The sequence below is a fragment of the Anastrepha obliqua genome, chromosome 1 (assembly GCF_027943255.1).
Source record: "Anastrepha obliqua isolate idAnaObli1 chromosome 1, idAnaObli1_1.0, whole genome shotgun sequence".
NCBI lineage: Eukaryota > Metazoa > Arthropoda > Insecta > Diptera > Tephritidae > Anastrepha > Anastrepha obliqua.
The window spans coordinates 93,259,041-93,286,824 of NC_072892.1; the positions used below are offsets into that span (position 1 = coordinate 93,259,041).

Genomic DNA, 27,784 nt, shown 5'->3' on the forward strand with positions numbered 1-27,784 from the left:
CAATTCGGCCAACAAGCTGGCCATATCTTACTAAAAGCATGCGTCGATTATATAAAATTCCTTTAAGCCCGAATTTAGATACTTCTTAGCTTGATAAAATTAGATTTTCTTAGAGTTAGATGGAAAAGCGCAGTCCTTGACGATATTTATTTAAAATTAAAGAGACCCACACCCTGTCAAAATTGCACTTCTTATTCTACTGCGTGCTGCTCAGATTTTCTTGGCGAATTCGCGATCAGTTTAGTTCTGTTCGTTCAACGGCCTCTGTCGCGTGCGCTAATGAGTAAATAAATATTTTTCTAATTATAATTTTTTTCTAATCTCATGGAAACTCTCGTTGTATACATTAAATATTAATTTGATGCTTGAGCAAATAATTTCTTTAAATTCAATCGTTTTGTCGTTGCCAGTTTCCCGTACGTGATTGAAAAGGGGTGGTAAAGAGCATGACAAAGGTGCTTCCACATAGTGTGCCCCATTTCGTGGCAACATTACATAGCATTTACTTAGTATTGACACTTCTGATTGCGTTGAATTGCGTGCAAATTGCAAGTGCAGAGAAGACAGAGAAGACAAATGTCGGTAAGTTTTGGGAAAATATTCAGCACGCGATTTACCAAATTAAATTCGTATGCAAATTTGATTACGTAAATAGTGACGAAAAATCGGTGCGCCACGCAGTTTCAGGGGCGCACTGTGTTGCAGATGTCGCGAACCACTTCGCTAACGCATCCAAAAAATATTTGTCTTCCAAATGCTGCTCCACCGCATCTCTCGTGGTACCTGTATACATTGTGCCGTATACAAATAAATATACAATATTTAATACTTTTTACATACATATTAACAAATCCACAAATATACACAAATCTATGGATAGAGACAAATTTACATTGCATTTTGTGCGATGTTTTTGCTGTGATTTGTTGCTCTTTCATTTTGGCGACATTTGCTGCAAAGTGAAGGAAAAGACGTGGCATAAAGAAAAACAAGAATAGTTGGCGTCTGTTTGTGCATAAGTAAAATGTGCAAAAAAGCAAAAACATCTTATGCCACAGTGCGATTTTCTTAGGTTCTTTACTATAAAATATATGAAACTTTGGATAATATGGGCTATAGTCTTTACCCATCTGAATAATTTGTATGTGGGCTCTCGTATCATTTCATTGTTTGTTACAGACAAATACGTCTCCAACCGAAAAAATTTCGATTACCACAAATTGTCTACTAAAGTTAATTTCTTTAAGTCCAAAATATTATATTATTTATCCCAATCTAACAGTGCCCATTTTAGTCTGATAAGAAACCAAAAAATTTGTAAATCGATAGTTAAATTAAAACTTTAATTTCTACAAAAGATGACGTCAGAAATCCGTATTAAGCGATTTATAAGTGGGTTCCGGTTAGGCAAACTGCAATTTAAAAGATAAACCTTTGAACTAAAGAAATCTCTGAGACAATTGCTTGACTACGTGCATTTAAGCAAAGATTGGCCAAGAGCTAAATATTACACAAAATGCCCTTTGGGACTCCATGAACAAGACTGGACATATAAATAAGCTCGATGTATACAAAGACCATCTGCGAATTTCTTTAGCAAAAAAATCAACCCATTTCTGAAGCGGATAGTGACTGGTGATTAAATAGGGAACACTTATGATAAAATATCTCAAACGAAAGTGGTTGTGGTCGAAGGGCGGTGGCCAATGTGTGTGTGTTTGGTCAGGTTTTGTGTATGTTTGGGGGGACTGACAGGAAATCACCTACAATGAGTTACTTCCCTACAAGTAAGTTCTTAATTCGGACTTATACTGTCAGCAATGCCTCATAAGAGACTCGGCACTCGAAGGCTTCGTATTGGCGACAATATTGCCAACAGCGCCTTTTTGTTGTAAGGCACACCATGTGTATTCAAATTTAAGTCGATAAAAAGCTTTTTCAGAATCAACAAAGACTAGGTATAACGATTCGTGCATCTTGTTTAATTGTCTTAAAGTAGCTTCGACTTTATCTTTAATTCTGTCTAAAATGACTTTACACAGCACTTTAAGCGTAACGCATAGAAGCATAAAAGTAGGAATAATAGTTAATAATAATTAGTAAAAGCAATAAGTAAATATATTCAGAATATGTTTCAGTTACAATTTGGTAGCAATGTAAGACCGGGAAAATTAGCATTGGAAGTGGAGGGTATTTAGAAAAATAGTTCTGTCCGTTTCTCTGTCCGACCATATCTGCAACCCGAGTAAACGTGGATTGCTCTAGATTAAAGTTAGGTTTGCCTCGAAAATCGCTCATCTTCATAGAAACAAATTTCGTCCTTTCCTCTACTAATAGGGTAAAATGCGTAAATAAATATATTAATTAATATATTAAATGATGACATCACAAAATCGATGCTCACAATTATTCAGAAATTCTAAAAAAAACGAGTGGTAACGCCCACTCCTAACGCCTTAAGGGGTTAGGGGTAGTCAGAGGCCCGAAAAAATGATGATTTTCACGAATTTTTTTTTGCTACTTAATTAATTTATTTAACAAAAATAAAAACATAGCATAAAAACATCATGTTTTAACTTGACTTCACCAAAATTTCAAAAAAAAAAATTAATAATTGCAAAAGTTATCGCTGTTTGTGTGAAGCCCGTTTCTCCAGAAGTCCCTTGCGGTGAACATCACAAGTCCTTGCAGATTCATCTAAAACCAATCGGACAAGAAAAATTAGTTTTATTAATAGATAATCTTGTGCCTGATCGAAGCTTTTTTTTTTCAAAATGAACAAAATGGCGGTCTCAGAAAATTTTTTCCAGATTTTAGAAAAAAAAACCAACAGTTAATTGTTAAAAAAAAATCGAAATTTTTGAAAAAAAAAAAAATCCTTCGATCAGGCACAAGTTTTTTATGTTTTTCAAAAGCTGTATAAATTTTATTGAAATCTACGTAGCGGTTTTTAAGTTACAGTGTTCACCAGTTTGAAAAACATAGTTTTGAGAAAAACGCATTTAAAGTTTTGCTATCGGCTCCGGAGCGGCCGAGCGCCCTTTGTTAATTGTTGAATAACTTGAAAAGTATTTGTCGGATTCACTTCAAATTTTTACACAATATTTTTAAAACATTATACTTTAAGAAAATGCAAAAAAAACAATCGATTTTTTGAAAATTCTGACTACCCCTAACCCCTTAACACAGTTTGTGCCATTTTGACCCCGAGTAAAGTTATCCTAGTGGAGAGAGGTGTTAAAATCTTTATTTTGCAAAATTTTTATATTTATCTGATTTTGAATTTATTTTATTTACTTCATTTGTCAATTCGCTTTTAGGCCTAATTTATGAAAACACCAATCCACATATGGAGAAGCTCTTTGAAATGGCTATCGCTAAAGCGAACCAGGACAGCGATGGCGCCCTACAGCTGAGCGGCATTTCTGTACCCATCCAACCAGGCAATGCCTTCGAAACGTCAAAGAAACTCTGCAAAATATTGCGGGTAGGCATAGTAACGGCATATTTCCAGGGTTTGTATAAAAAATATCGGAACAAATTCGATGTACGGAATCCAGATTCCAAGAGTGCATCACACGTAATGGTCAATATTTCAATACTTCCGCACTTCTCTTCTTGGAAATAGGTATTGTAATAAACTTTTACCATTAGTAGTTCTGTTTTGGTTTAGCTATTAATTTCTAATTCTACCACCGGACATACATATACAGAAACACTACTAGTCATTTGTGCATCTGAGGTAGCCTGGGTAATTTTTTTTTATATACTAATATGATTTCCTAGCCTGTTCATACTTCTTACTGCGTTTGATTGAGATTAATGACCTGACAGGAAACTGCACGAAACTTCTCACGATACTTTTTATACAAACCCTGTAAATCTATCCAATCATATTATTTGCTTTGATTTCCTAACACTTTCATTACTTCCATATGCATAGCAAAATTTAGTAGCCGTGTTTGGTCCCACCACAGATATGGCTGCCAAGCATGCGATGAGCATTTGCGATGCCAAAGAGCTGCCATTCATCGATACACGATGGGATTTTGGTGTGCAAATGCCAACAGTTAATTTGTATCCACATGCCTCACAGCTGGCGGTAGTGTTGAAAGATTTAGTAGTGGCGTTGGAGTGGACGGATACCTTCACAATCATCTACGAAACGGGTGAGTATTGTAGTTAGAAGTGGACGGAGGGATGAAAGAGCTGACGTGACTTAATTGCATATTAATGTACTTCAACAGGTGAATTTCTGCCTATGGTGAATGAATTACTGCAAATGTATGGCACCAATGGGCCCAGAATCACTGTACGCCGCTATGAGTTGGACTTGAATGGCGACTATCGTAATGTGCTGCGACGCATTAAAAATTCCGGTGATTACTCCTTTGTTGTAGTGGGTTCAACAGAAACGTTGCCTGAATTTTTCAAACAGGTCAGCGCTGCGTGGCCAATGAGATAGAAAGAGAAAGACAGAGTGTTTGTAATATTATGCTTTCTCTTTTTCTTTGCTAGGCTCAACAAGTGGGCCTTATGACTAATGACTATCGTTACATAATCGGTAATTTGGATTTGCAAACTATGGATTTGGAGCCCTTTCAGCATGGTGACACCAACATAACTGGCATACGCTTGGTCTCACCGGATACGGAGAGTGTAGAAGAATTAGCAAAAGCATTATACGAAACGGATAACCCTTTTCAAAATGGTAGGAAAGTAATTGGTCAGTGATCAGACATAAAATGAATTCACAATTTGTCACAGCAAATATGTATGTCACATGGAATAGGTTAATTTATCATAATTTATGCGATTATATTTAAGTCATATATTAAAAGTTCAACTCACATTAGCATACACAAGTAAAACTTCTCCGAGACGCTATTACTCGCATATTTGAATAATTTGGTTGCTCATGAGTAAGCAACTTGGTGAGATTTGGTACTTTTTTACAGCCGGAAAGAAAACAAATGATAAACTACGAGCCACCAAAATTTTGGCATATTTATATGTACCTGTATATGTTCGTATATTACGATGCATGTATACACATTCACACTTGTTTGTTATATTACCAGTACGAGCATATATATACTAAGCCACACGATAAATTCATAGCAAAACCATAAAAAATGTATTATACTTTCATTATTTATGATTATTTAATCTTGTGTCACCGCTTCTGCTTCCGCCACTATGCTTCGATTTTCGCTTTGAACTTTGGACGCAGTTGGGTGGAGAGTGTACATACATAAATATGTACATATTATATTATACGCCGACTGTAACATCACAGGAGGCAAAAGTCCAACGCCTCAGCAATCACTCCAGTTCATGTACTGGTATTTAATGGAAGACGTCATACTGGTTCGGGAGTGACCAGAATTGCACCCATTACAAAATGACCAATTAGAGATAAAAGAAAAATATTGTAAGAATATCAGAAACCTAAATATTAATGAAAGTATTAATCTGCTTATTGTTGAGTTGGGTTAAATTTCCACACCACGGCTTCGGCCGTATGCTTCTGATGCTTCCCTTCTCCACAAAAAATCCCTTGTTGAAAAAGTCGTCAAAGCCGCCAAGGCTGAAGACGAACGCAGTTGCTATTGAACCCCTAAAAAATGACTTACAAACTTTCATAACGACCCTTGAATTTTTTCTAATGCCGCAAGGAGCAATAGCAGCTATCTCCTTAAACTTATAAGAATTAGCAAGTCATCCTTTGGCTTTTGCAGCCCGATCGTATTAATCGAGAAAGTTTAATAAAACTACTATAAATTAATAAAATTTTTTCTAAAGTTAAGTTTTCCTCCATTTTCCTCAAACCGAATTTTTCACAAATATTTATTTATTTATTAAAAGAATACTAATTAGAAATAATTATTCCTCTCAAAAAACTTATGCCTGACTTCTACGCCTTTCGGCTATTTTTCTACGAATAAAATCAAAAGGCTTTCAGCTGTCAAATACTAATTATGTAAGCTAAATTGTATGTGTATGCACAAATGCTTCAACACAATCGTACATGAAAATTGACTCGCACAAAAGTGGTTCACTTGTATGGAGTTCAGAACTATCATTACTTATTTCGCGTACTATTAAATTTTTAGCATGGCGCTGCTATTCCAAAAAATTGCAATGCCCCTCCGTTTCTCCAAAAAAAATCCAGTAAGAAATTACACCACAAAAAACTGATTATTTCTAAATTTTCTAGTTTATTTATTTATCTATTCTAATAAACTAATTTATTTCAGTTGTGTTTGTGCACTAAAATCTACAACTTGAGTTTTGGTCTTATTTTTTGATTCCTGCAAAAAATATATCATACTTTTAATAGGAATAGCCGGCTGATACCGATTTCCTTTCCAGTTGGACCAATTGTTTTTTGACTGTTGAAAACCCTATGTGAATTTTAGCGTATAAGCAAAGTGTTGCAATGTTTTGAAAGCCTATAAAAAACTTAAAAGCGGAAAGCCTGAACTTTAATAAACCGGAAAACTTTTCAGTCACATTGTTGTGTGGTAATTAATATACATATGTTCCGAATATGACCTAAAGTGGCCCATTTAATTGATATTTTTGATTATGTCGGCCAGAGTTATTCCTAGAAGATATCGATTTTCCTGAAGCATTTATTTCTAAGCAATTAAGATATTTCCTCCGTATAAACTAATTCGGATCATAAGCTCAATATTTAAGAATATCTCGACCACAACGCCATCTAATGGATCCAAATATTAATTTCCCAGACGTAAATGAATGGACGGCTTAGGATAAATTATAACCGAAATTATAAACGAACATTCATATTCATACATAAATTTAGAAAATTTTGAAATGGGGTTCTGTAGTTGCATTTAAATAAAATTCATATTGACAAATATTATAATAAATTAAACTTTTTTGTGGTTGCAAGAAAGATATTTCAATTAAGTAAGGGAGAATGGGGAGTTGTGAGACGGGTTTTGTTTTTGGACCCGTATTACTCAAAATCTTAATATTCTGCATATGTCGACGATGGAATCTTTAGTCAATGAATACTGGAAGCTATTGGTATGGCCTATTTAACAAAACTACAATTTTCCTTAAAATTAAAATTGTATATAATAATATAAAATATAATACAAAATACAAAAATGTGGGGAGTTGTGAGACACCCTGGTTTAAATCAATAAAAATGACTTATTTTAGTTGTTAGTTCTTTATTAAGATGATAAATAAAAAAGAAAAGACAATTGTTATAAAAAAGTGTATTAAAAATGCAATGCCATCAATCTGATGATTCGAGGTGAGAACATGTGTAATAACCAGTTCGTAAATTGGCACACTTTAGGTGCACATCTCGATCGCATACATTGTAATGAATGGAGTTGTTTCTGCTTAACTTTTTCGGCATTGCACCTTTGCAGATGATGCAAAAATCTTCTTCTTCTTTAAATTCTGATGAACTTCAAATTATTGCTGCTGAAAGATGCTTTAAAACGTCGAAAAAAACGGTGTCTCACAACTTCCCACATTTGTTGTCTTACAACTCCCCAAATCGTTGTTTTTATAAATGGCCGCGTAGTCATAAACACATCGAACGTTCATGCCCAAGTGAATGTGTAAATTCAAAGCTAATAGGACAATTAATAATTTGTATATATTAACATTTGCAATTTGCTTCAACAACTGATCGAATGTATCGCAAAATAAAAGATGAAAAAAACTTTCCGAGAAATTCCGAAACACAGTAACTGGAGAGACGCGTCGAATGCGTGTAAAAATGACCAATGCTAGCTGAAAAGTGAGATCGCATCGAGAACACTTGTTGACACTTAAAACCGAATGTAAACAAATGAATAATGCCGAAAGGTAACAATGTCTCACAACTCCCTGTGTCTCACAACTCCCCATTTTCCCCTATAAAAAATAATTATAAATACTCGTATCTTGTTGATGTATTGCCATGGTAATTTGCTTATGCGATGACGCCAAGTTTCTTGCACTTCTTCTCTGACAGTCCGGCTCGCACAAGCAACTTATTTTGTCGGAGGTACAATAGTAGTCATCTCTCGACTGCAGGATCGGAATGTAAAATCGTAAAATGAACGAAAATTCTTTGCCTATAGCTACTTGCCAGTTCAGATACAGTCTTACTTTGCAGACAAATGTTGCTCTACGCAAAGCGAACTTCGCAATTGACGGACTAGTTGCGAACCAGAAACTTGTTTCATTACTTCAGGTTTTCTCTTCAGGGTTACAAATAAATAGGCGTACTACACTCATCTACTCATCTTCTTGCATTTATGTATGTATATGTGCATCTATACATACCTAATATCTCTATGTTATTTCTATTTGCAGTGTCATGTCCTTTGACCACCAGCATGGCTTTGGTTTACGATGGCGTTCAGCTGCTCGCAGAAACATTCAAGCATGTAATGTTCCGTGCGGTGTCATTAAATTGTAACGATGCCAGCTCATGGGATAAGGGATACACGCTCGTCAACTATATGAAATCGGTAAGTTAATAGTGTGATAACAACCTAATGCACATACATACATATGCGCAAATACACGCTGCAGAAGCGTATGGCCATCTCAAGCTTGAATTGGCTCAGAAGAACACTTAAACTACTACACTTCGCCGTTCTGTGATTTCCTCTTCTTAACGATTACTTCTCGAACATTTGTATGTAAACATGTATTTAAGAGCAAATTTCTTTTGCTGGGGTAATAACACCTTTGTGTCGATGGCTGTTAATAAATTGTATAAGTATATTTGAGGCAGGGAATAACCGGGCTTAAGAATTCGCTCGAAAGGCAGTAGGCAGTTTTATGCCAGTCAGGAATAGCTTGACAACTGGACTGTTGTATATAACAATTTCTTATAGCATGTGAATGTATGTGTGTACTTATGTATAAATATCTAACTTTTGAACGCATAAAAGCGTTCTCGCTAAAAGTACTGCATTTATGGGGATAAAGTTTGGTTGTCTTAGTTGAAGGTAAACATTTTATGAAATAAATTGCAATTATGTCTCTTGATCCACCGCGAAACTACATATATACAGTGAGCTAAATAAATATAGTACATGCAAAACTTTCTGGATTTTGTGTCATCAAAACAACCAACCTATTTGCCGTGTGAACTTAAAAATATAACCAGATTTGATTGGCCTTGCCGACCTGCCTTTAGACAATTCACCAGTCATGATCGTAATACATGAAAAGCCACATTTAACTGATAAATTGTTAGATCGTGTGTTTGGTCTCACAAAAAAGAGGATATTGGAGATAATAACATACCTTTAGATCTCTTGCCGCAAATTTTTAATTGAAAAATGAGGGTAAGAAACTCAAGCAAGTTCTGAAAACCAAACAAGAGTAATACTTCAAAACGTTTACAAAGAGATTATATCCTCATGGAACCCAAAAGTATTCTTTATTGAAGACATCAGTAGACACTGAAATGCTACTTAACAAAGATAATGTCATTTGAACTCGAAGTCCCGTGGCGAGAAGTCCCTTTGTTTGGTATCAAAAAGTTGTTCATTCCCCACTAAAATAAAAATTTAGGAAGTGCGCGTGTTGATGAGCCATGCCAAAAACAAAATAGTCTCCTATATGACCACAATTATATAGGCACCTTCAAAAATGATGCCGAGATATCGATTGTAAACAATTCCCAGACGCTAACTTTGTTTTAAGCCATTTTTGAAATTTGTCAAGAAGACAGATGTACAAATTTGCACGACAGAATATCGCAAAATTCGTTAGTTTTTTTTTTTTTAAACAATGTTCAGTCAATACCCTTATCATTTTTCTTATAGTTTCTCTATTAAATCTTAACACGATTTTCTATCGACCGTTGTTCCATTTCGGCCATGTTTGTCTGCTTAGTTCGCATTTTGTGAGGTTTTGCCAACTTGTATTTACCTTGGTTTCCCCATCTATAAGTAGTTTGCAAGGGGCTATAGGCATAGGTATCCGCGTCTTATCTATTTGGAGGTCAAGCGTTGTTCCGGTTCGATCAAGTTCATCGGGCTTGCAGTTCCCTGCTATATTCCTGTGGCCTGGCATTCAAATAAGGTGTACTTTGTAGTATTTATATACGTCATTTAGATGTTAAAACATTCTTTGGCTGTTTTTACCGAGTGTGTTTTAGATTCTAGTGCTTTTATTGCTGCAGTTATCCGAGTATATGAAAACTTCATTTGTGGATAATACTCTCGTTTTTATTACCGTAAGTCCCTCTTTTATGGCAGTGACATTCGCTTGAAGTACAATGCAAAGCCGGCCACCATACTAGTATACCGTATGACAGGATTGGTCTTACAATTGCTGCGTAAAGCTAATATACGATAGATGAGGAAGGACCCCATCTTAGTCCTTTTAGCTGTTTACAAGAGTAGAGTGCCAATCTCGCTCTTTTTACTCTATCTTCAACACTTCACTTCCATCTTAGTTTTCTATCTAATATTAGACCAAGTAGCAGGCCTCATCACTAAATGACAGTGCCGTTCCACCTAGAGTCGGAGGAGTTTTATTTGGCATTTTGTGTTTCCTGGTAAATAGGATGAGTTCAGTTTTATTGGGGTTGACGCTTAGTCCATTTGCTTTTGACCAGCTTTCAACCATATTTAGTAAATCCTGCATGACTTCTATGAGTGTATTGGGGAATTTCCCCCTTACTACCATTGCAACATCGTCCGCATATGCTACTACGTGTTGTCCTCTCTCCTCTAGGCTCTTTAGCAATGATTTTAGTGCCAGCACCCATAGGAGAGGGGACAGCACACCGCCTTGAGGTGTTCCTCTACTGACTCTTTATTGCAGAGCTTTTAGACCTTAGATGGAATTGATATATGAAAAGTAGGTAAAAAATGGAGTTATCATTATTTTTGTTTAAAATTCGTGAGAGAGCTTCTTTCGCGTGAGAACTTCTCTCATGGACTATCAGGTATAGCTTAAGAAGAAGCATATGAAAGAGCATATGGAATAATTGATAATTTTCACGGTTCATCACGGTGTATATTCTTAGTTCGATTCGATTTCAGCCATACTAATCTCTGTACAGGTGCTCGCAATCGGTGATCCTACAATGCTTCAAATGTTGGCTCTCAAAATGGCTTCACATTTGTTCATTTCATAAGTTGTGGCACTCATATGTTTTGCCACAAGGATGACAGATTACCAGGTTTGGCCTTCAGCTATGGTGAAAAACGAAATTGAGCGACTAACTTCGGTTACCATGACACCGGGGACTCGGCAATAGAATTTTTGCGCGCTCATTTCACTTGTATTCAACGGAAGCGAAGCAATAACCAAACTCGAGGAGAGCTGTTTGACGGTTTGAGGTTTTTTTACCGTGGATACGAACTGATCTGAGCACTCGAGTCGCGACACTGACTTAGGCTTGCGTTGAGAACTTGTTGTTTTGCGTGAGATGATCTGAGCCAAGCCAATTAACAATTTTTCTGTCGCACGGTTCAATTATCAAATATATAGATAGCAGCGCTTTGAGTCATGAGCTATGTACGAGGGTCGTTTGAGAAATCCGTCCAAAAATAAAAATAACTTAATTATTTGGATTAAATCTTTTTTTTTGTATTTTTCAACACAGTCTCCTTTCAGGCTTGTACACTTTGGCCAACGCTATTCTAGTTTGTTGATCCCCTCCGAATAATAGGATTAGTCTCAATCTGAAAAATAACCGTTCGTTTCTGCAGTCACCTTCTCGTTTGAATAAGAACATTTTCCCGCCGGCCACTTCCTCAAATTGGGGAACAAATTGTAGTTTGTGGTATCCGATAGAACCAAGTTGGGAGAATAACAGGGATGTGAAATTAATTCTAATCCTATTTTCATTAATTTTGCGACCACAACTGCTGAGATGCGAGCTGATGCTTGTTGTGATGGAAAAGGAGCATCATTCGACTTCCTCGATTCAAACGAATGCCAAACACAACGAAATAGCCGATCTGACTGGAACTTGGTGTGTATTCTTCCAAGAGATGCTACTAACTATACCACCTATCTGACTTGGCACGGACTTTCCAAACGACCCTCGTATATATACAAAAGCTCTCATAGTCAACTGTGGCACAATCATATGTATTTAGTATAAAAGCCATTTTGAAAAGTGAGGACACCCCTAACTTACATGTATTTGTAGATGCATAGTTTTAAGTTTGCATCTCCTGCCTTGGTACATAAATATAAATTCATCAAACAAGCTTATATACTTTCGCTTATTCCACTCTTACTTAAAAACATACGAGGATCGTATATGTGCAAGTATATGCACGGATTCCATTCACTTATATGTATGTGTACCTACATTGGTAAGCGCTAAAAGTCCACACTTTTACATTTTCAGCTAAGCTCAAGTGGACTTACCGGTGAAGTGAATTTCAACTATGAAGGCTTGCGTACAGATTTTGCGTTAGATGTTATTGAATTGGCCCCATCGGGCATGCAGAAAATTGGCGAATGGAAGACTGGGGTTGGCTTTATTCCTAATCGACCACCACCCACGGTAGTGGAGCCGGATCAACGTTCGTTGGTGAACAAGAGCTTCGTAGTTATAACGGCTATAGTAAGTGCTGCATGTACCTACATACATATATACACATAAATAAGACTATCATGATTAAGAGTTACCCGTTAGAATGTAGCTTAAGTTGTTCAGCTAGCACCTTAGTGGAAGCTTTTGCTACTTTGTTTTTGTTTACTTTTTTACTTATAATATACACTCCATATTAACTTTTACAACATTTTTCATCTTGTTTGCTAACATCCAGAGTGAACCTTACGGCATGCTAAAAGAGACTGCTGCCAAATTGGAAGGCAATGATCAATATGAAGGCTTTGGCATTGAGTTAATCGAGGAGCTGGGTAAAAAATTGGGTTTCTCCTACACCTTCCGCTTGCAAGAGGATAATAAATATGGTTCATTCAATCCGAAAACGGGCAAATATGATGGTATGATGTTGGAAATAATCGAAGGGGTGAGTAATTGACGGCACACATTAATCCAGTAGCAGAATTGTATATATGTATGTAAATATATATATATGTAAATATATATTTGTACTTTGTGCCATATCGACTCACATTGACGAGTTGAGCGCATTTAGTTAAGTGAACAATATCCGCATAGATAAAATATTTTCATCGGTATACGAGTATAAAATCCACATACAAATTGAAGTGATTTACATGATTTATTACATCACATGTATTTGTCGGAAAAATACAAAAAAAAAAGAGGTTGTCTGCAAAGTCGGTTTACTGACGATAGTTTAACGTGATAACGTCATAAGAAAATACTGATTGAATGGTTGCATTTTTCAAAAGAAAATTTTAATTTTATTTGTTTGATACATATTTTGTATGGATATAGAGAATGAGTTAACATTAACATAACATATACTTTAACATAACATAACATAACATAACATAACACAACATAACATAACATAACATAACATGACATAACACAACACAACACAACACAACACAACACAACACAACATAACATAACATAACATAACATAACATAACATAACATAACATAACATAATATAACATAACATAACATAACATAACATAACATAACATAACATAACATAACATAACATAACATAACATAACATAACATAACATAACATAACATAACATAACATAACATAACATAACATAACATAACATAACATAACATAACATAACATAACATAACATAACATAACATAACATAACATAACATAACATAACATAACATAACATAACATAACATAACATAACATAACATAACATAACATAACATAACATAACATAACATAACATAACATAACATAACATAACAAATTACCCCGTATTAAAGCACTTATCAACAGCTTTCATTTGATACCCATATTGTACATACACAACCAAAGGTTACCCGGGTCCACGTTTTGACCTATATCTCGAGACCCCAGTCACGGAGCAGATAGAAATAGTCTGAACTAAAGCATTCACCAACAGCTTCCATTTGATACCCATATTGTACATACACATCCGAAGGTTACCCGGGTCAACGTTTTGACCTATATCTCGAGACCCTATCTACCAATAGGTATTCAAACTATACGGAAATCATCTTCAATACCTACTTAACAATGTGTGTAAGTTTGGTTTAATTCGGTTCAAAGACACGGCGGGTCCACGTTTTGGCATATATTTCGAGACCCTAGTCATCAATAGGTATGAAAATTACCCCGTATTAAAACACTTATCAACAGCTTTCATTTGATATCCATATTGTACAAACACATTCTAGGGTCCACGTTTTGGTCTCTATCTCGAGACCCTAGTCACGGAACGGATAGAAATACTCTGAACTAAAGCTTTCACCAACAGCTTCCATTTGATACCCATATTGTACATACACATCCGAAGGTTACCCGGGTCCACGTTTTGACCTATATCTCGAGACCATATCTACCAATATGTACCCAAACAATACGGAAATCATCTTCAATACCTACTTAACAATGTGTGTAAGTTTGGTTTAATTCGGTGCAAAGACACGGCGGGTCCACGTTTTGGCATATATTTCCAGACCCTAGTCATCAATAGGTATGAAAATTACCCCGTATTAAAGCACTTATCAACAGCTTTCATTTGATACCCATATTGTACATACACATCCGAAGGTTACCCGGGTCAACGTTTTGACCTATATCTCGAGACCCCAGTCACGGAGCAGATAGAAATAGTCTGAACTAAAGCATTCACCAACAGCTTCCATTTGATACCCATATTGTACATACACATCCGAAGGTTACCCGGGTCAACGTTTTGACCTATATCTCGAGACCCTATCTACCAATAGGTATTCAAACTATACGGAAATCATCTTCAATACCTCCTTAACAATGTGTGTAAGTTTGGTTTAATTCGGTGCAAAGACACGGCGGGTCCACGTTTTGGCATATATTTCCAGACCCTAGTCATCAATAGGTAAGAAAATTACCCCCTATTAAAGCACTTATCAACAGCTTTCATTTGATATCCATATTGTACAAACACATTCTAGGGTCCACGTTTTGGTCTCTATCTCGAGACCCTAGTCACGGAGCGGATGGAAATACTCTGAACTAAAGCATTCACCAACAGCTTCCATTTGATACCCATATTGTACATACACATCCGAAGGTTACCCGGGTCAACGTTTTGACCTATATCTCGAGACCCTATCTACCAATAGGTATTCAAACTATACGGAAATCATCTTCAATACCTACTTAACAATGTGTGTAAGTTTGGTTTAATTCGGTGCAAAGACACGGCGGGTCCACGTTTTGGCATATATTTCCAGACCCTAGTCATCAATAGGTATGAAAATTACCCCGTATTAAAGCACTTATCAACAGCTTTCATTTGATACCCATATTGTACATACACATCCGAAGGTTACCCGGGTCCACGTTTTGACCTATATCTCGAGCCCTATTTCCAAAATAAAATATAATCCATGTTACTCGTGATGTAGCTTTCGAATGGTGAAAGAATTTTTAAAATCGGTCCAGTAGTTTTTGAGCCTATTCATTACAACCAAACAAACAAAGTTTTCCTCTTTATAATATTAGTATAGATATGGTAAATATTACCATACATTTTTTCCTTCAGATATAATAAAAAAATAATAATAATAACATTAAAACAACAGGTATTATTAACAAACTTGGTTTTATTTTAAATTCTTCAAGTGAATCAAATTAATAATAATCAATAAGAAGGCATATGCAAATACAAATACGTGAATTTATATATGTACATTTGCGCATATACATACATACATATATACGCTCACGTAACTACATATGAGCAAGGTAACTACATATGAGCAAGGTAACTACATATAAGCAAGGTAACACTAATATGAGCAAGGTAACTACATATGAGCAAGGTAACTACATATGAGCAAGGTAACTACATATGAGCAAGGTAACTACATATGAGCAAGGTAACTACATATGAGCAAGGTAACTACATATGAGCAAGGTAACACTAATATGAGCAAGGTAACTACATATGAGCAAGGTAACTACATATGAACAGTAATGAGCAAGGTAACACTAATATGAGCAAGGTAACTACATATGAACAGTAATGAGCAAGGTAACGACACATTTTTTCGTGCGTGCAGCCTGTTAAATCGAATTATAAGACGTTATCACGTCAAAAAAAAAAAACAATAAATAATACCTTTACAACACCAACGTCACCTACAAATTTGAGCCTAAAACATATTGGATAGTCGGCCATAAATTTCAGCAGTCCATTTTTTATAAGTTGCATTGAAAATACTTTATTGAAAAGATAAAGTTATCAATTCCTTTTCGGAAATCAAGTGGCCATCATTAACATAAATGGTTTATGCTTATTCAAAGGCATTCTCGTGTGCATATTTTTCTCAAGCGGCCTCCCACGCACTTCTATACGCCCACCAAATAATTTATTTATGCCTCAAATTGGCCGACCGTACGACTTCCTCATTCTAGTGCATGGGTGGTATGAATTTATGTGTGCATGTATGTGTGAATCTACGAAATAAAGTTTTTACAAAGGTTAAGGGTCGCAAGAATTGAAGTGAAAAATATTAAATTTGGTACACTAAAATTTTTATATTTTTAATTTTGGTTGCTTAAATATCGGGTGTTTTTTAAAGAGGTTGAGTAAAGTTCGAGATTGGTCACAACCAATTCCATATTATAATAATTAAAAAAAAAAAAAAACACTGGAAAGCCTGGAAAGATCGCGGTGCTGCTCGAAATCCTGGGAATATTTTTCAATTGAAGTATAATTTTCTGTTTTTTTTATAAGTGGTAATGAATTACCCAAGCAATAGACGAAAATGTATACATGTAATTCCATTGCAAAAAGGCTTAAAGCGTATTTAAAGGCAAAAAAACTGTACTTCAAGACATTGCGTTACTGTGTTTAAATGAAACGCGGTTTCACCTTTTGCGCTTGACAAAAATTATGAAGTGAGCACGGCGGCTGCCGTAGCCAAATGGTGATGCGTGGCTACCATTTGGAGTACGTAAGTTCAAATCTCCGTGCATAAAATACCAAAATGAAGAAAAAGTTTTTTCTAATAGCGATTGCCTCTCGGCAGACATTGGCAAACCTACGAGAGTATTTCTACCATGAAAAAGCTTCTTATAAAAATATCTGCCGTTCAGACCACAGTTTATTTTATATCAACACATACAACTTCAGCAACTACAACTATACCGGCAATGAATCAATCAATTTCCCCGCAGGGTATGCGCTCAATCGTATTTGCTGTCCATTAATATGAACATAAGTATACGAGTATTTGGTCAGCAAATCCTCTTCAATATCTTATCAACAAAATAATTCGCTTCCTCTCTTGCTTATTCTCATCTGCGTTATTAATTCACACCACAATTGAGGTTGACCTTCATTTCCATAATATTATGGGGGATTTCGAAAATGATGTATGGCCTATCCAAATATATAAATAGACTTACGTGCCAAGCTTTTGCGGTAGGCTCATAATAACCAAGTAAACCCAAAGTTCGTTCTAAGTAACATTGCCTGAAAGCAGTGCCAACATACTGGCTTCCAATTTGCAACTTGGCGTAGCAAAATGTTGCGTTTTAAGTTGACTGGAAGTCTTCGGTGGTGGATTTGGAAGTAGCATTAAAGTTTGCTTGATTTCCCTCTTCCACTTGTACATTGAAGAATTTAAATAAAAGATTTTACTCAAAATACAAATGCTTGCATACAGTTAATATTAGCCAGAAATGTAGCAATTGAGTTTCTGGTTCTTGACTAAGTACAGATAGGAGACGATTTCTGATTTATCGAAACTTTAGTAATTTCAACCTTTGATATGGAGGACACCAGACATATCCTTCAAATAAGATAGTTTAAAGAATTATAATTTTTTTTTTGCAAAACAATAACAATAACATTCTTAGAACGTTACAGGCAGACTGCACAATATAACTATACTATAGAGACTTAATGACAAATTTTGCCCAATTGTGAAAAAAATTCAATGAGTTTTCATAAGCATTTCATACCTTTATACGGTACTTACCATTTAAATATCAAAGCTCAGATGACTATAAAACGAACTACTAGAAAATGCTCTAAAGGTTCCAGTTAAAAAGTCTTAAAATTGGTTGATGGTTTTTTTTTTTAATTTGCACAAAGTTTGAAACTTGAATATCATACAACTTGAATATTTTGGAAGGGAATGAGCTACATTTCCATCAAAAAAGTTTAGAATTGAATAGGGAACAAACAAGTTGTCAAAATTTGTCAACAAAGAAGAAAATTATAGCTCAACATGTCGCAGGTTTTTTTTTATTTTTATTCAACACTAGCTTTAACCCGCGGCCCCGCTCGCGTAGGAGTAGTTTTGAGGGATTAAGGATATGTATATAAAAGAATTACAAACAATAATTTCATAGAAAATAATTTTTTATTAATAACCATAATATGACAATACCCGGCATACGTTGCTATGCCTCGTTGAATAAAATCAAATCAACCAATCAGAAAAATATCAAGCAAAATTATTTTTATTATTTTTTTATCTCAAACCGTTTTTGAACTTTGCATTTGGGTCATAGTTGAATAGCTTATGCGGATTATGAAGTCTGGAGTGTGCTATAAATAGGGGGTAATAGGAAAAACTAAGATTTTGTAGATTAAATTTAAGTAAATATTCGATTATTAGTGACGAATGAGGGTGGTGGCGCGGCCTGGGGGATGTGGGAAGGGAGTTCCATCATAAAAACATGCCTATAACCTTCATTGGGTGAAAATATGAATGTATAAAAACTTTTACGCCATTTGGTGTTGTCGTTTCGTAGTGATGCGCGGACAACGTACAGACATTCACCTTTATAGTAAAGATGAAGAGGTGTTTGAACCAAAGTATAACATTTTGAAAATCAGGATCTTTGACAACTGAGAAAAAAAAATATTTTTATAAATATTTAAATACTTCGTATCTACGCTTTCTTACAGCTCACACTTCCACCATATTTTTTTTAAATTTTCGTAATATTTTTTTCCAAATATACCATCCTAGAGGTTGTGGGTTCGAATCCCACGTAAAACACGGTCCTCGCGCTTTTCCAAACTTACTACTTTCCATGTATTTAACACAAAAAAAAAATGCATTCCCCAACCCCAAAAACCTTATCCTCCCAATCCTTACTCCCGCACAAATGTCAGCGCATTACTTGCATTGAGGCTGCTAAAACAAGCAAAGAAATTAATAAAGAGACGCAGTTACACATTGCATCAGTGGCGCCAGCGGGCAATCGCAGACACACCAAATTTAGAGAAGTCCTCAACCATCTGTTGATCCTTTTGGCAGAAAAATGTTAAACATAAATGGCGCTCTAAACTGTTAGAAGACCTCGTTCCTAAGCAACGGCAGGTGGGCATTCCCAATATTTAGGACCGGTAGCGGCAGGCTAATCACTTACCCTACCAAAAAGCAAAATAGATTAAGGAAACCAACGCAAGACTGAGTCTTGTTGAGGCCCTATGCTTCCGAGAGAAGCGAACAAGGAAAAAAAAAACAAAAAAAAAAAAAAAAATAAAAATAAAACCATATGAGGCCTTCGGAAAAAGTTATTCCCATTTCAGAAATAGTCAGCATCCAAGAGTTTGGTACTATACAATGAACAAATATCACTTAATTATGTAATTAGTTTATATTTTCCTTTATTGAGGCATTTTAAACACTTTTGGTCTGGTACCTACAAGATGCCGCAAATTTAATCACCCTATCGGAAGACTTATAATTTTTGTAAATGGCGTCGTACATCAATCATATTCGACCTTGTGAAGCGCATGAAGGCCATGATTGAGATGATTCAGAGATGATTAACAATTTTTTATGGCCGGAATTTGATGGTATTGATCTGAACAACGTTTATTTTCAACAAGACGGCGCTACGTGCCACACAAGCAACGAAGCCATTGATCTTTTGCGGGAAAAGTTTCCGGACCGTGTGACCTCTCGAAGACGTGATCACAATTGGCCACCGAGATCTTGTGACTAAACACCTTTTGACTTTTTTCTTTGGGGCTACGTGAAAGAGAAGGTCTAGGCCTACAGCCCAGGGTCGATACAAGACCTCAAAGATGGAATTCGTGAGGCTATCGAAGACATAGGGCAGCCACTTTGCAATGCGGTTATGGAAAATTTCATGAAAAGGGTATTGTCCTGTAAGCGTGGTCGTGGTGGTTATTTGCCTGATATTATTTTCCACTATTAACGGCATACCTTCCTCTTTATAATGAAATAAACATCCGATCATTTATATTAAAAAATAACTTTCTTCTTTGAATATCAAAATAACACCTTATCTTATTGGAAAACTGTTTATATACAATTGCGAACACGAAAATAGTGCCAAACAAATTTTAGATTTTTTCACAAAATGTTTAATCTATGATATGATTGGAAAGTGTTTATTATTATTTTCAAGTATTGTTCTTTTATTTGACATATTTAAATAAATTTTATAACGAAAAATACAACTTTTTATAACAAAAGATAGAAATTCAGGGTTAACATTAAAATAGCAAAGGTCATAAAAGTAACGCATTCCGACCAAGTTTATAAAAAATTTAAGAATTCATTGTAGAATTTGCAGATACAAAATTGCAACTAATATTTGGTTGAACTTCTCAATTTTTTTTTATTACGGCAGCACAACGGCGGGTCATTGAATCCACCGATTGCTAGCATCGCTGTTTCGAAATCTTCAGCCACGCATCTTTAACAATTTCCCAAAGTTGTTGATTGTTATTCAGTTTTGCATTATGTCCTTTTTAAGACCCCCAACAGATTTTCTATTGGATTAAGGAGGGGGGACTGAGGTGGCCATTCCATAACCTCAATTTTATTTCCGATAAACCAATTCTTGGCCTTCCCACTAGTGCTTTTGGGGTCATTATTCTGCTGGTAGACCAATTTTAATTGCATTTTCTCTCAGCAACACGGCAAAATAACATTCTGCAATATTTGTACATAAATATTGCTGTCCATTATGCCATCTATTTTTGATATGGGGCCTGCGTCATAAAATGAAAGACATCCCCATACAATTACTTGTGAGCCCATGTTTAATGGCTTTTAGAGTGTATTGTGGCTCTTTTTTGGTCCTAAGTGGCCATTTAACATATCGTCGTGAATTCGTGCCACCATACAAAACTATTTTAGACTTGTCAGTCCAAAAAATATTACGCCACATATCAGGTGCCCAGCTCGAAAATTCCAAACGTTTTGCCTTATCCTATCAGAAGTTGCTTTTTTACGTGGGCTGCGAGCGGCTAAGCCAACTTCCCGCAGTATTCTACGTACAGTCTTAGAAAAATTTAAGTTCACCTCTATTTTTATTTGTACAATTACAATTCTGCGGTCTTCCTGCAGGGAAGTTTTTCTCTTCGTTTTCTTCCTCTTTTTCCGGCTTTCCACGAGCTACATTGTATTTGAAATCATTTTTGCTGAACATGAAAAAATATTTTGTTCTTCTGCTCTCAATTACAGAATCCGCTTAATATTCCTTTTATAGCTTTAAAAAACTGATTTAACAGATTTATTCAGATAAACTCTATACATCTAAAATCCCACAACTCTTCGTAGATATTTGATATTGAAATGTTCTTTGATATGATTCATAGAAAAAAGTAAATGACTTCAAAATAATTTTTCAAGGGTACTGCTATTTTCATGTTCACAGCTGTATATATTGCTATATGACTCAACTGCGCCATGCGATCCAATTTTCCAACTGTTTTTTGTAAATATTTTTGTATTGTACTATTTACGAGAAAGATTCGGGTGTTTTTTTAAGAGCTTGAGAACTTAAAATGATAATACAAAACAGAAATATTGTTGTTATCGAAGGACAAATCCCAACAAGTTGAGAACGATTACGAATCGGCGTTTCAGAGTCTGGTTCAACACTTTGCTCTATGAACTTCGCGAACAGATTTATTTTTTTCAATGTAAATTTCCACACTTTGGAAGCGCTGTTCTAGGATTAAACGATTCGTGATGTCTCGCCAAACCTTGAGCTTGAACAAACTCTTGTGAAATTTCTGTTCTCACAGTTTGCCATTCTCAGCTGTCAGCCCTAGTTATCGATATCGATAGTTCTCATGCAGCTAAAAAACACCCTTTACAGACTATCTTCATTTCAGCCTGTGGTGAATTTACATCAGTGTAATTCTCGATAGGATGTCGAAACAGCACTTCTAGCTGGCTTAGTGAAAAATGGGGTCTGAAGCCGCTGTACACATCGGTTGTTAGTTCCATCCTTTCCGACGTGAATTCTTGCAAATATTTTTCTAATATGTGGCAGCACTCCGCTTATGTAAAATAATAAGCAACAGAATCGTTTACTGGGAAACACACTTTCGAAACATTCAATATATTATATATAGAGGCATGGCATCAAAATAACTACAAATGCTTCAATACCGTGAAGCTTATTCAAGGTCTGCTATTCCAAATTACTCATAAATCCTTAATAATCAAATAAACCAAACTAATAATGTTTAATCAATATTTGAGATTTTACTAAATCCGACAGTTTCTTATTTTAACTTTTTCTCTTCCATAAGCGAGCCGACATGGGCATCACCGATTTGACCATGACATCCATAAGGGAGGAAGGGGTGGATTTCACTATACCGTTTATGAATTTAGGTAATTTAGGCAAAGAATCAAAACAAAACAAACAAAGACTCTACCAGCAGTAAATCATTCACCAATCATATACCTGCCCGCATAAATTCTCATCAGCTCACTCCTACTTAGATACATACTTATATATGAAAACATTTCTGCACATATCTACCAGAGTGCAATATCATTAGCTCTGCCCTTAATTTAACAGTAGGTTAACGAAGCACTCATCGAAACCTTCACATACTAGACTACTGTGGAATGTGGGCAACAATTCACATTCGGCCAGAGTGTTGGTCATTCACATTTTTGTCAGCATATTCTCAAATACAAACTCATGCACAACCCATTAACACCAAATGCATTTCGTCCTTGAATAAGACAATCTACGCCTCTTTACATTCACATTTTTTTCCGCCTAAAGGTATCGCCATCTTGTTTCGCAAGCCGATGAAGGAGCCACCTAAACTCTTCTCATTTATGTCACCATTTTCGGGTACTGTATGGATGTGGCTGGGCATTGCCTACTTGAGTGTTTCACTCACGCTCTTCATTTTGGGACGCATTTCACCAACAGAGTGGGATAATCCGTATCCATGCATCGAGGAACCCACCGAATTGGAGAACCAATTTAGTTTTCCTAATTGCTTGTGGTTCTCCACAGGTGCCCTATTGCAACAAGGCTCTGAATTAGCGCCAAAGTGAGTACCCACTTGTTCATTTCACAACACATATACACATACATATATATCATATACAAGTATAACAGAGTGTTGAGTGTTGAGTGCACTTCTACTATAAGTCCTAGTCCTCGGTGGTCCACCACACCTACATACTCACACTTATTGTACCAATTGCCAAATATCCGCCTTGGCCACATGTTTGTGCGCTTTTGCAGTCAAAGGATTTAATTTTGTTGCAGAGCGTACTCAACGCGCACTGTGGCCTCAATTTGGTGGTTTTTCACGTTGATTTTGGTCTCATCATATACCGCAAACTTGGCCGCTTTCCTGACGATAGAATCGCTGAGCAGTCCCATTGAAAGCGCTGAGGATTTGGCCGCCAACAAGGGTGGTGTTAAGTATGGCGCGAAAGTTGGTGGTAGCACATTTACGTTCTTTCAGGTGAGTTCAGATGGAAATAAGTGCATTGGAAGGGTGCACTTGATTAGCAAACATACATACTTACTAGGGATGTAAAATTTTTCGATTTGTACGATCGTGGTATTTTCGGGATGTCGGTATTACAATTCCAGAAATCCGAGAGAAGTTCCGCAATCAATAAAATCATAAGCAGCAACTTAGCTTGGAAAAAAATTCATCAATATCGCTTGAGAAGCTCTCCTGTTATATTTACAATAAATAAATAGGTTTTAAATATACTTTTTTTACTTAAAGTGAACATTTTGCACTTTCCAATAGTAAACAAGCAAAAGACTAGTTAATTTTTATATTTTTAATTATATTCATTTTTTGTAATTGAATTAATTTCATAATAATACAATATTTTTTTTAATAATACTTTAGCGTAATAAAGTAACTTAAGGTACATATATAAGGACGCCGAAAAAAACTCGAATCAAACAAACTGAAAGAAGTTGAAATATTTTTTAATCTCGTACAATTTAAGCGTAATAAGCGGGTAGTGAAGATTTTAATACATGCCATAATTATTTATGTTAAAATAAAAAATCAAGTAATTTGAATAATTTAGTTTCTTTGGCGTGCCAAATGGCCGACAGTAAAGGTTTCGCCTTGCAGCAAATTTTAAAATATCTACAACCGGAGAGTTCTTGATTCCACTTGCATCTATTTGATGCCGATTAAATATAAGCAGTCTTGTCTTTGCCAAGGCATTACCAGTTGCACAAGATATTCATTAAGTAAGTCAATTTTACATTTTGCAACAGATTCATACAAATATGGATATGTATTATCTACTTTTAACACAAACAAAAAAATCATATCTCCTAAAAAGTTAAAGTCGATGTTGCTTTTTTCCTATAAAAGGGGGTTTTCTGTCTCTATTTCACATCCTTCGTAAGAAACTGCAAATCCCGACAATCCCAAGATTATTGGCACACTTAAATCCCGGGCTCCCGGGATTACCATCCCTAATAACTACCTATGCTCGTTTGACGCCACTTGCGTGTGAATAACATGAAATTTTGTTGCATGTGCTTGAATCAGGACGCCAAGTATCCAACATATCAGAAAATGTACGAGTTTATGAGTGAGCATCCGGAATATATGACATCAACCAATGCGGAAGGAGTGGATCGTGTGGAAAATGAAAATTATGCATTTTTGATGGAGTCCACTACTATTGAGTATATCACAGAGCGACGTTGTAGTTTAACTCAAGTTGGTTCGTTGCTCGACGAAAAAGGTTATGGAATTGCGATGCGAAAGAGTAAGTTGAAATCAGCTTTAATGAGCAGAATAATACTTTTAAAGCTAAAGTTTATACCGAAAGCGAGTAAATTGTTAAATTTTTAAACAGCAGAGAAACAAATTTGTATACCAATTATAATAAAATAATTTGGTTATTGAAGGCAGTGCAGGTATTATATTTTAATAAACGAAAAACCATTCCCTAATTTTAATGCAATTAATTTTTTATATTATGGGAAGTACTAAAGGATCATTCAGTTGCACGCACTTAAGCATTCAGTGCATAAAGATGAATATTTCAGTACAATGTCTTACTATAAATATAATAAATAATATATATAATATATTAACCAACCAAGCATTTATGGGGAATGTTGATGTTCTTACAATAATAACAACTTCGAACCCGGACCCATGGAATCGTATTCACTTAAACTTATGGATCGTCAGCTTGTGTGTATCTTTGCGAAGTTCTTGATGAAGCAGAGTACCGTATCTTACTATTCGCTAGTTGTGGTACCTTGTGGTAGACGACGGAGATCCGAATAGATTATTTAACTCTTTAGCAGTAGCTCGTAGTGGACGATCACCTTCAAATTCCACAAAATATATAGTAAAATGGGGCGGTTCGCTGAGATTTTACCGCGATCTCTAATGAGAGTGTCTCACCTACGTAGCCCATTTCTCATCGCCATTTACCATCCAATTTAATAAAAGATTGCCATCATTAGGTTTCAGCAAAGAGTCGCAGCCACCGATTCGGTCCAAAAATTCGGTTTTTGGCGTCAATGCATTTAGTATTTAATTTTCAGTTCCAGAGTGCTGTCGGGACCCCTCATTTGCTCTTGCGTGCAATTTTATATTGGATACATAAAAAGCAAACATTTTGCTGATCGTTTCTCCGATGACGGGGGTAAGTGCTCTGTCACCAACAAAATATCTTCCATCGGACCCTCTAAGAGTTCATTCCCTCAACGGCAGAGGATATTATGACATACATATATTTGGTGCTAGTACTGTGGTAGATCGTTATATATGTATACATAGAAATATATTCCCGTCATTCCTAGATGAAACATCGGGGCTCATTAAACAATTTTAATTAGATTTATTTAAAACTAAAACCTTCACTTAGCGCCAAGAGCGGCTTACTTGTAGCTTTTCTGCTTCGAAGAACGTTACTTTAAAATTATAAAACTATATATCGTGTGCTTGCGACCGTCATCGAGTTTACGTTCTGTGCGACTCGCTTCAATTTAGGAGGAGACAACTCTGTAAATCAATTTTCCATTCGGGTATCTATTGCAGGGCTACCAACTCGCTGACACTTGTGGGTTGCAGTCTAGAGCTGTTTCGAAATGTCTCCATTAGATTTCCGCAAAGTATGGCGATCCATTTTCACGGCCGACGCCGAATTTCTCTGTGGACAGACCAGAGATTGTTCTTGTCATAGTCCAGAGATTGTTGTTGGATAATTTTTAGTCTGGGATTTTTCGTGATTTCAGCTACCTTGTGTTTGTCTTAAAATCAGTTCTGGTTCTCAATTACATAAAAGAGTGATCGTTACATTATAGCTGGATTTTGGGAATTACGTTTTGAAAATATGGCAAAAATTTAAGGAAATAAGCATTCCCCATAAATGTTTGGGGAAAGCCACTGTGGCAGTCCTTGACCGGACATTAGTTCCAATAACGTGGACGAGCTACTGTCTCTTTCTCCCGACAATCTGCTGTGATACATAAAAAAATCTGGAAATCTTAGGAGTAATAAACCCCTACGCCACCTATTCCTCACTATTGTTTTAAATTCTATCTCTTGGCCTCAAGTGTAATGAGCAATATTGGTTGAGTGCTTCAGAAAAATTTCCTACCATCCACAATTGTATCCCATTCCAATCCTGACCTAAATTTTTTTAAAACAGTAGATTTAGAACAAATAACATTGGAATTTATTAATAAAATATTTACAAAAATATTCATTAGATTGGCAATATCGGGATATACTCAGTCAGGCTGTACTGGAGTTGCAGGAGCAAGGTGTACTCACAAAAATGAAGACAAAGTGGTGGAAAGAGAAGCGAGGTGGCGGTGCATGCTCGGTGAGTTTTCGGTTCTAAAATTCTTTTATATTAAACATTTTTAACGCTAACTTAAATGAAAATAAAACAACGTTCATATGAGATACTTTTATGGCGGATGATGTTGACGAAGTGTTACTTATTCCAAAGGATACTAGCAGTGAAGGTGGTGCAGTGGCCTTAGAGTTAAGCAACTTAGGTGGCGTTTACTTGGTATTGATAGTAGGTTCATGCTTCGGTGTCCTAGTGGCCATCCTTGAAATGGTTTTGGGCGTGAAGGAACGTTCCGATGAGAATAAGGTAGACTGGAGTAACGAACGGTGTTAATTTGATAAAATTCTGATTACACACAAAAGCTTTGAAGCCCTTCCAACACGAATTTATACGGCATGTACATGCAAGAAAATAAAATATGATTATCTGCTTAGTTAAAAATATATTAGAGGCATTTTCCTTCATATTTACAAGTACTTATTAGTAGCAAGCGAACTCGTACAAGGCACAGCTTACTCTACACTGTACCCCCAGTAGTTCATAGCCGCATTTTTCCAATTGAACACTTCCGCCTAGAAGAGTTAAATG

At 35.9% G+C, this 27,784-nt stretch overlaps 1 protein-coding gene across 2 annotated transcripts in view; it reads left to right on the plus strand.

Annotated features, from left to right (window-relative positions):
* Positions 1-274: 274 nt before the first annotated feature.
* Positions 275-27,784, plus strand: part of LOC129253153 (glutamate receptor ionotropic, kainate 2) — a 35,890-nt gene continuing 8,380 nt past the window's right edge. The window contains exons 1-14 of one of the 2 annotated variants that reach the window (XM_054891421.1): positions 275-582; positions 3,321-3,487; positions 3,944-4,169; positions 4,248-4,438; positions 4,519-4,711; positions 8,353-8,510; positions 12,371-12,589; positions 12,795-13,001; positions 22,669-22,753; positions 23,157-23,433; positions 23,655-23,856; positions 24,922-25,144; positions 27,108-27,223; positions 27,353-27,502. In XM_054891421.1, the coding sequence (XP_054747396.1) occupies positions 447-582; positions 3,321-3,487; positions 3,944-4,169; positions 4,248-4,438; positions 4,519-4,711; positions 8,353-8,510; positions 12,371-12,589; positions 12,795-13,001; positions 22,669-22,753; positions 23,157-23,433; positions 23,655-23,856; positions 24,922-25,144; positions 27,108-27,223; positions 27,353-27,502 (2,550 nt within the window). In that variant the 5' untranslated portion in view covers positions 275-446. The remainder of the gene's footprint in view (positions 583-3,320; positions 3,488-3,943; positions 4,170-4,247; positions 4,439-4,518; positions 4,712-8,352; positions 8,511-12,370; positions 12,590-12,794; positions 13,002-22,668; positions 22,754-23,156; positions 23,434-23,654; positions 23,857-24,921; positions 25,145-27,107; positions 27,224-27,352; positions 27,503-27,784) is intronic. The other variant, XM_054891420.1, reaches the window with a different exon arrangement.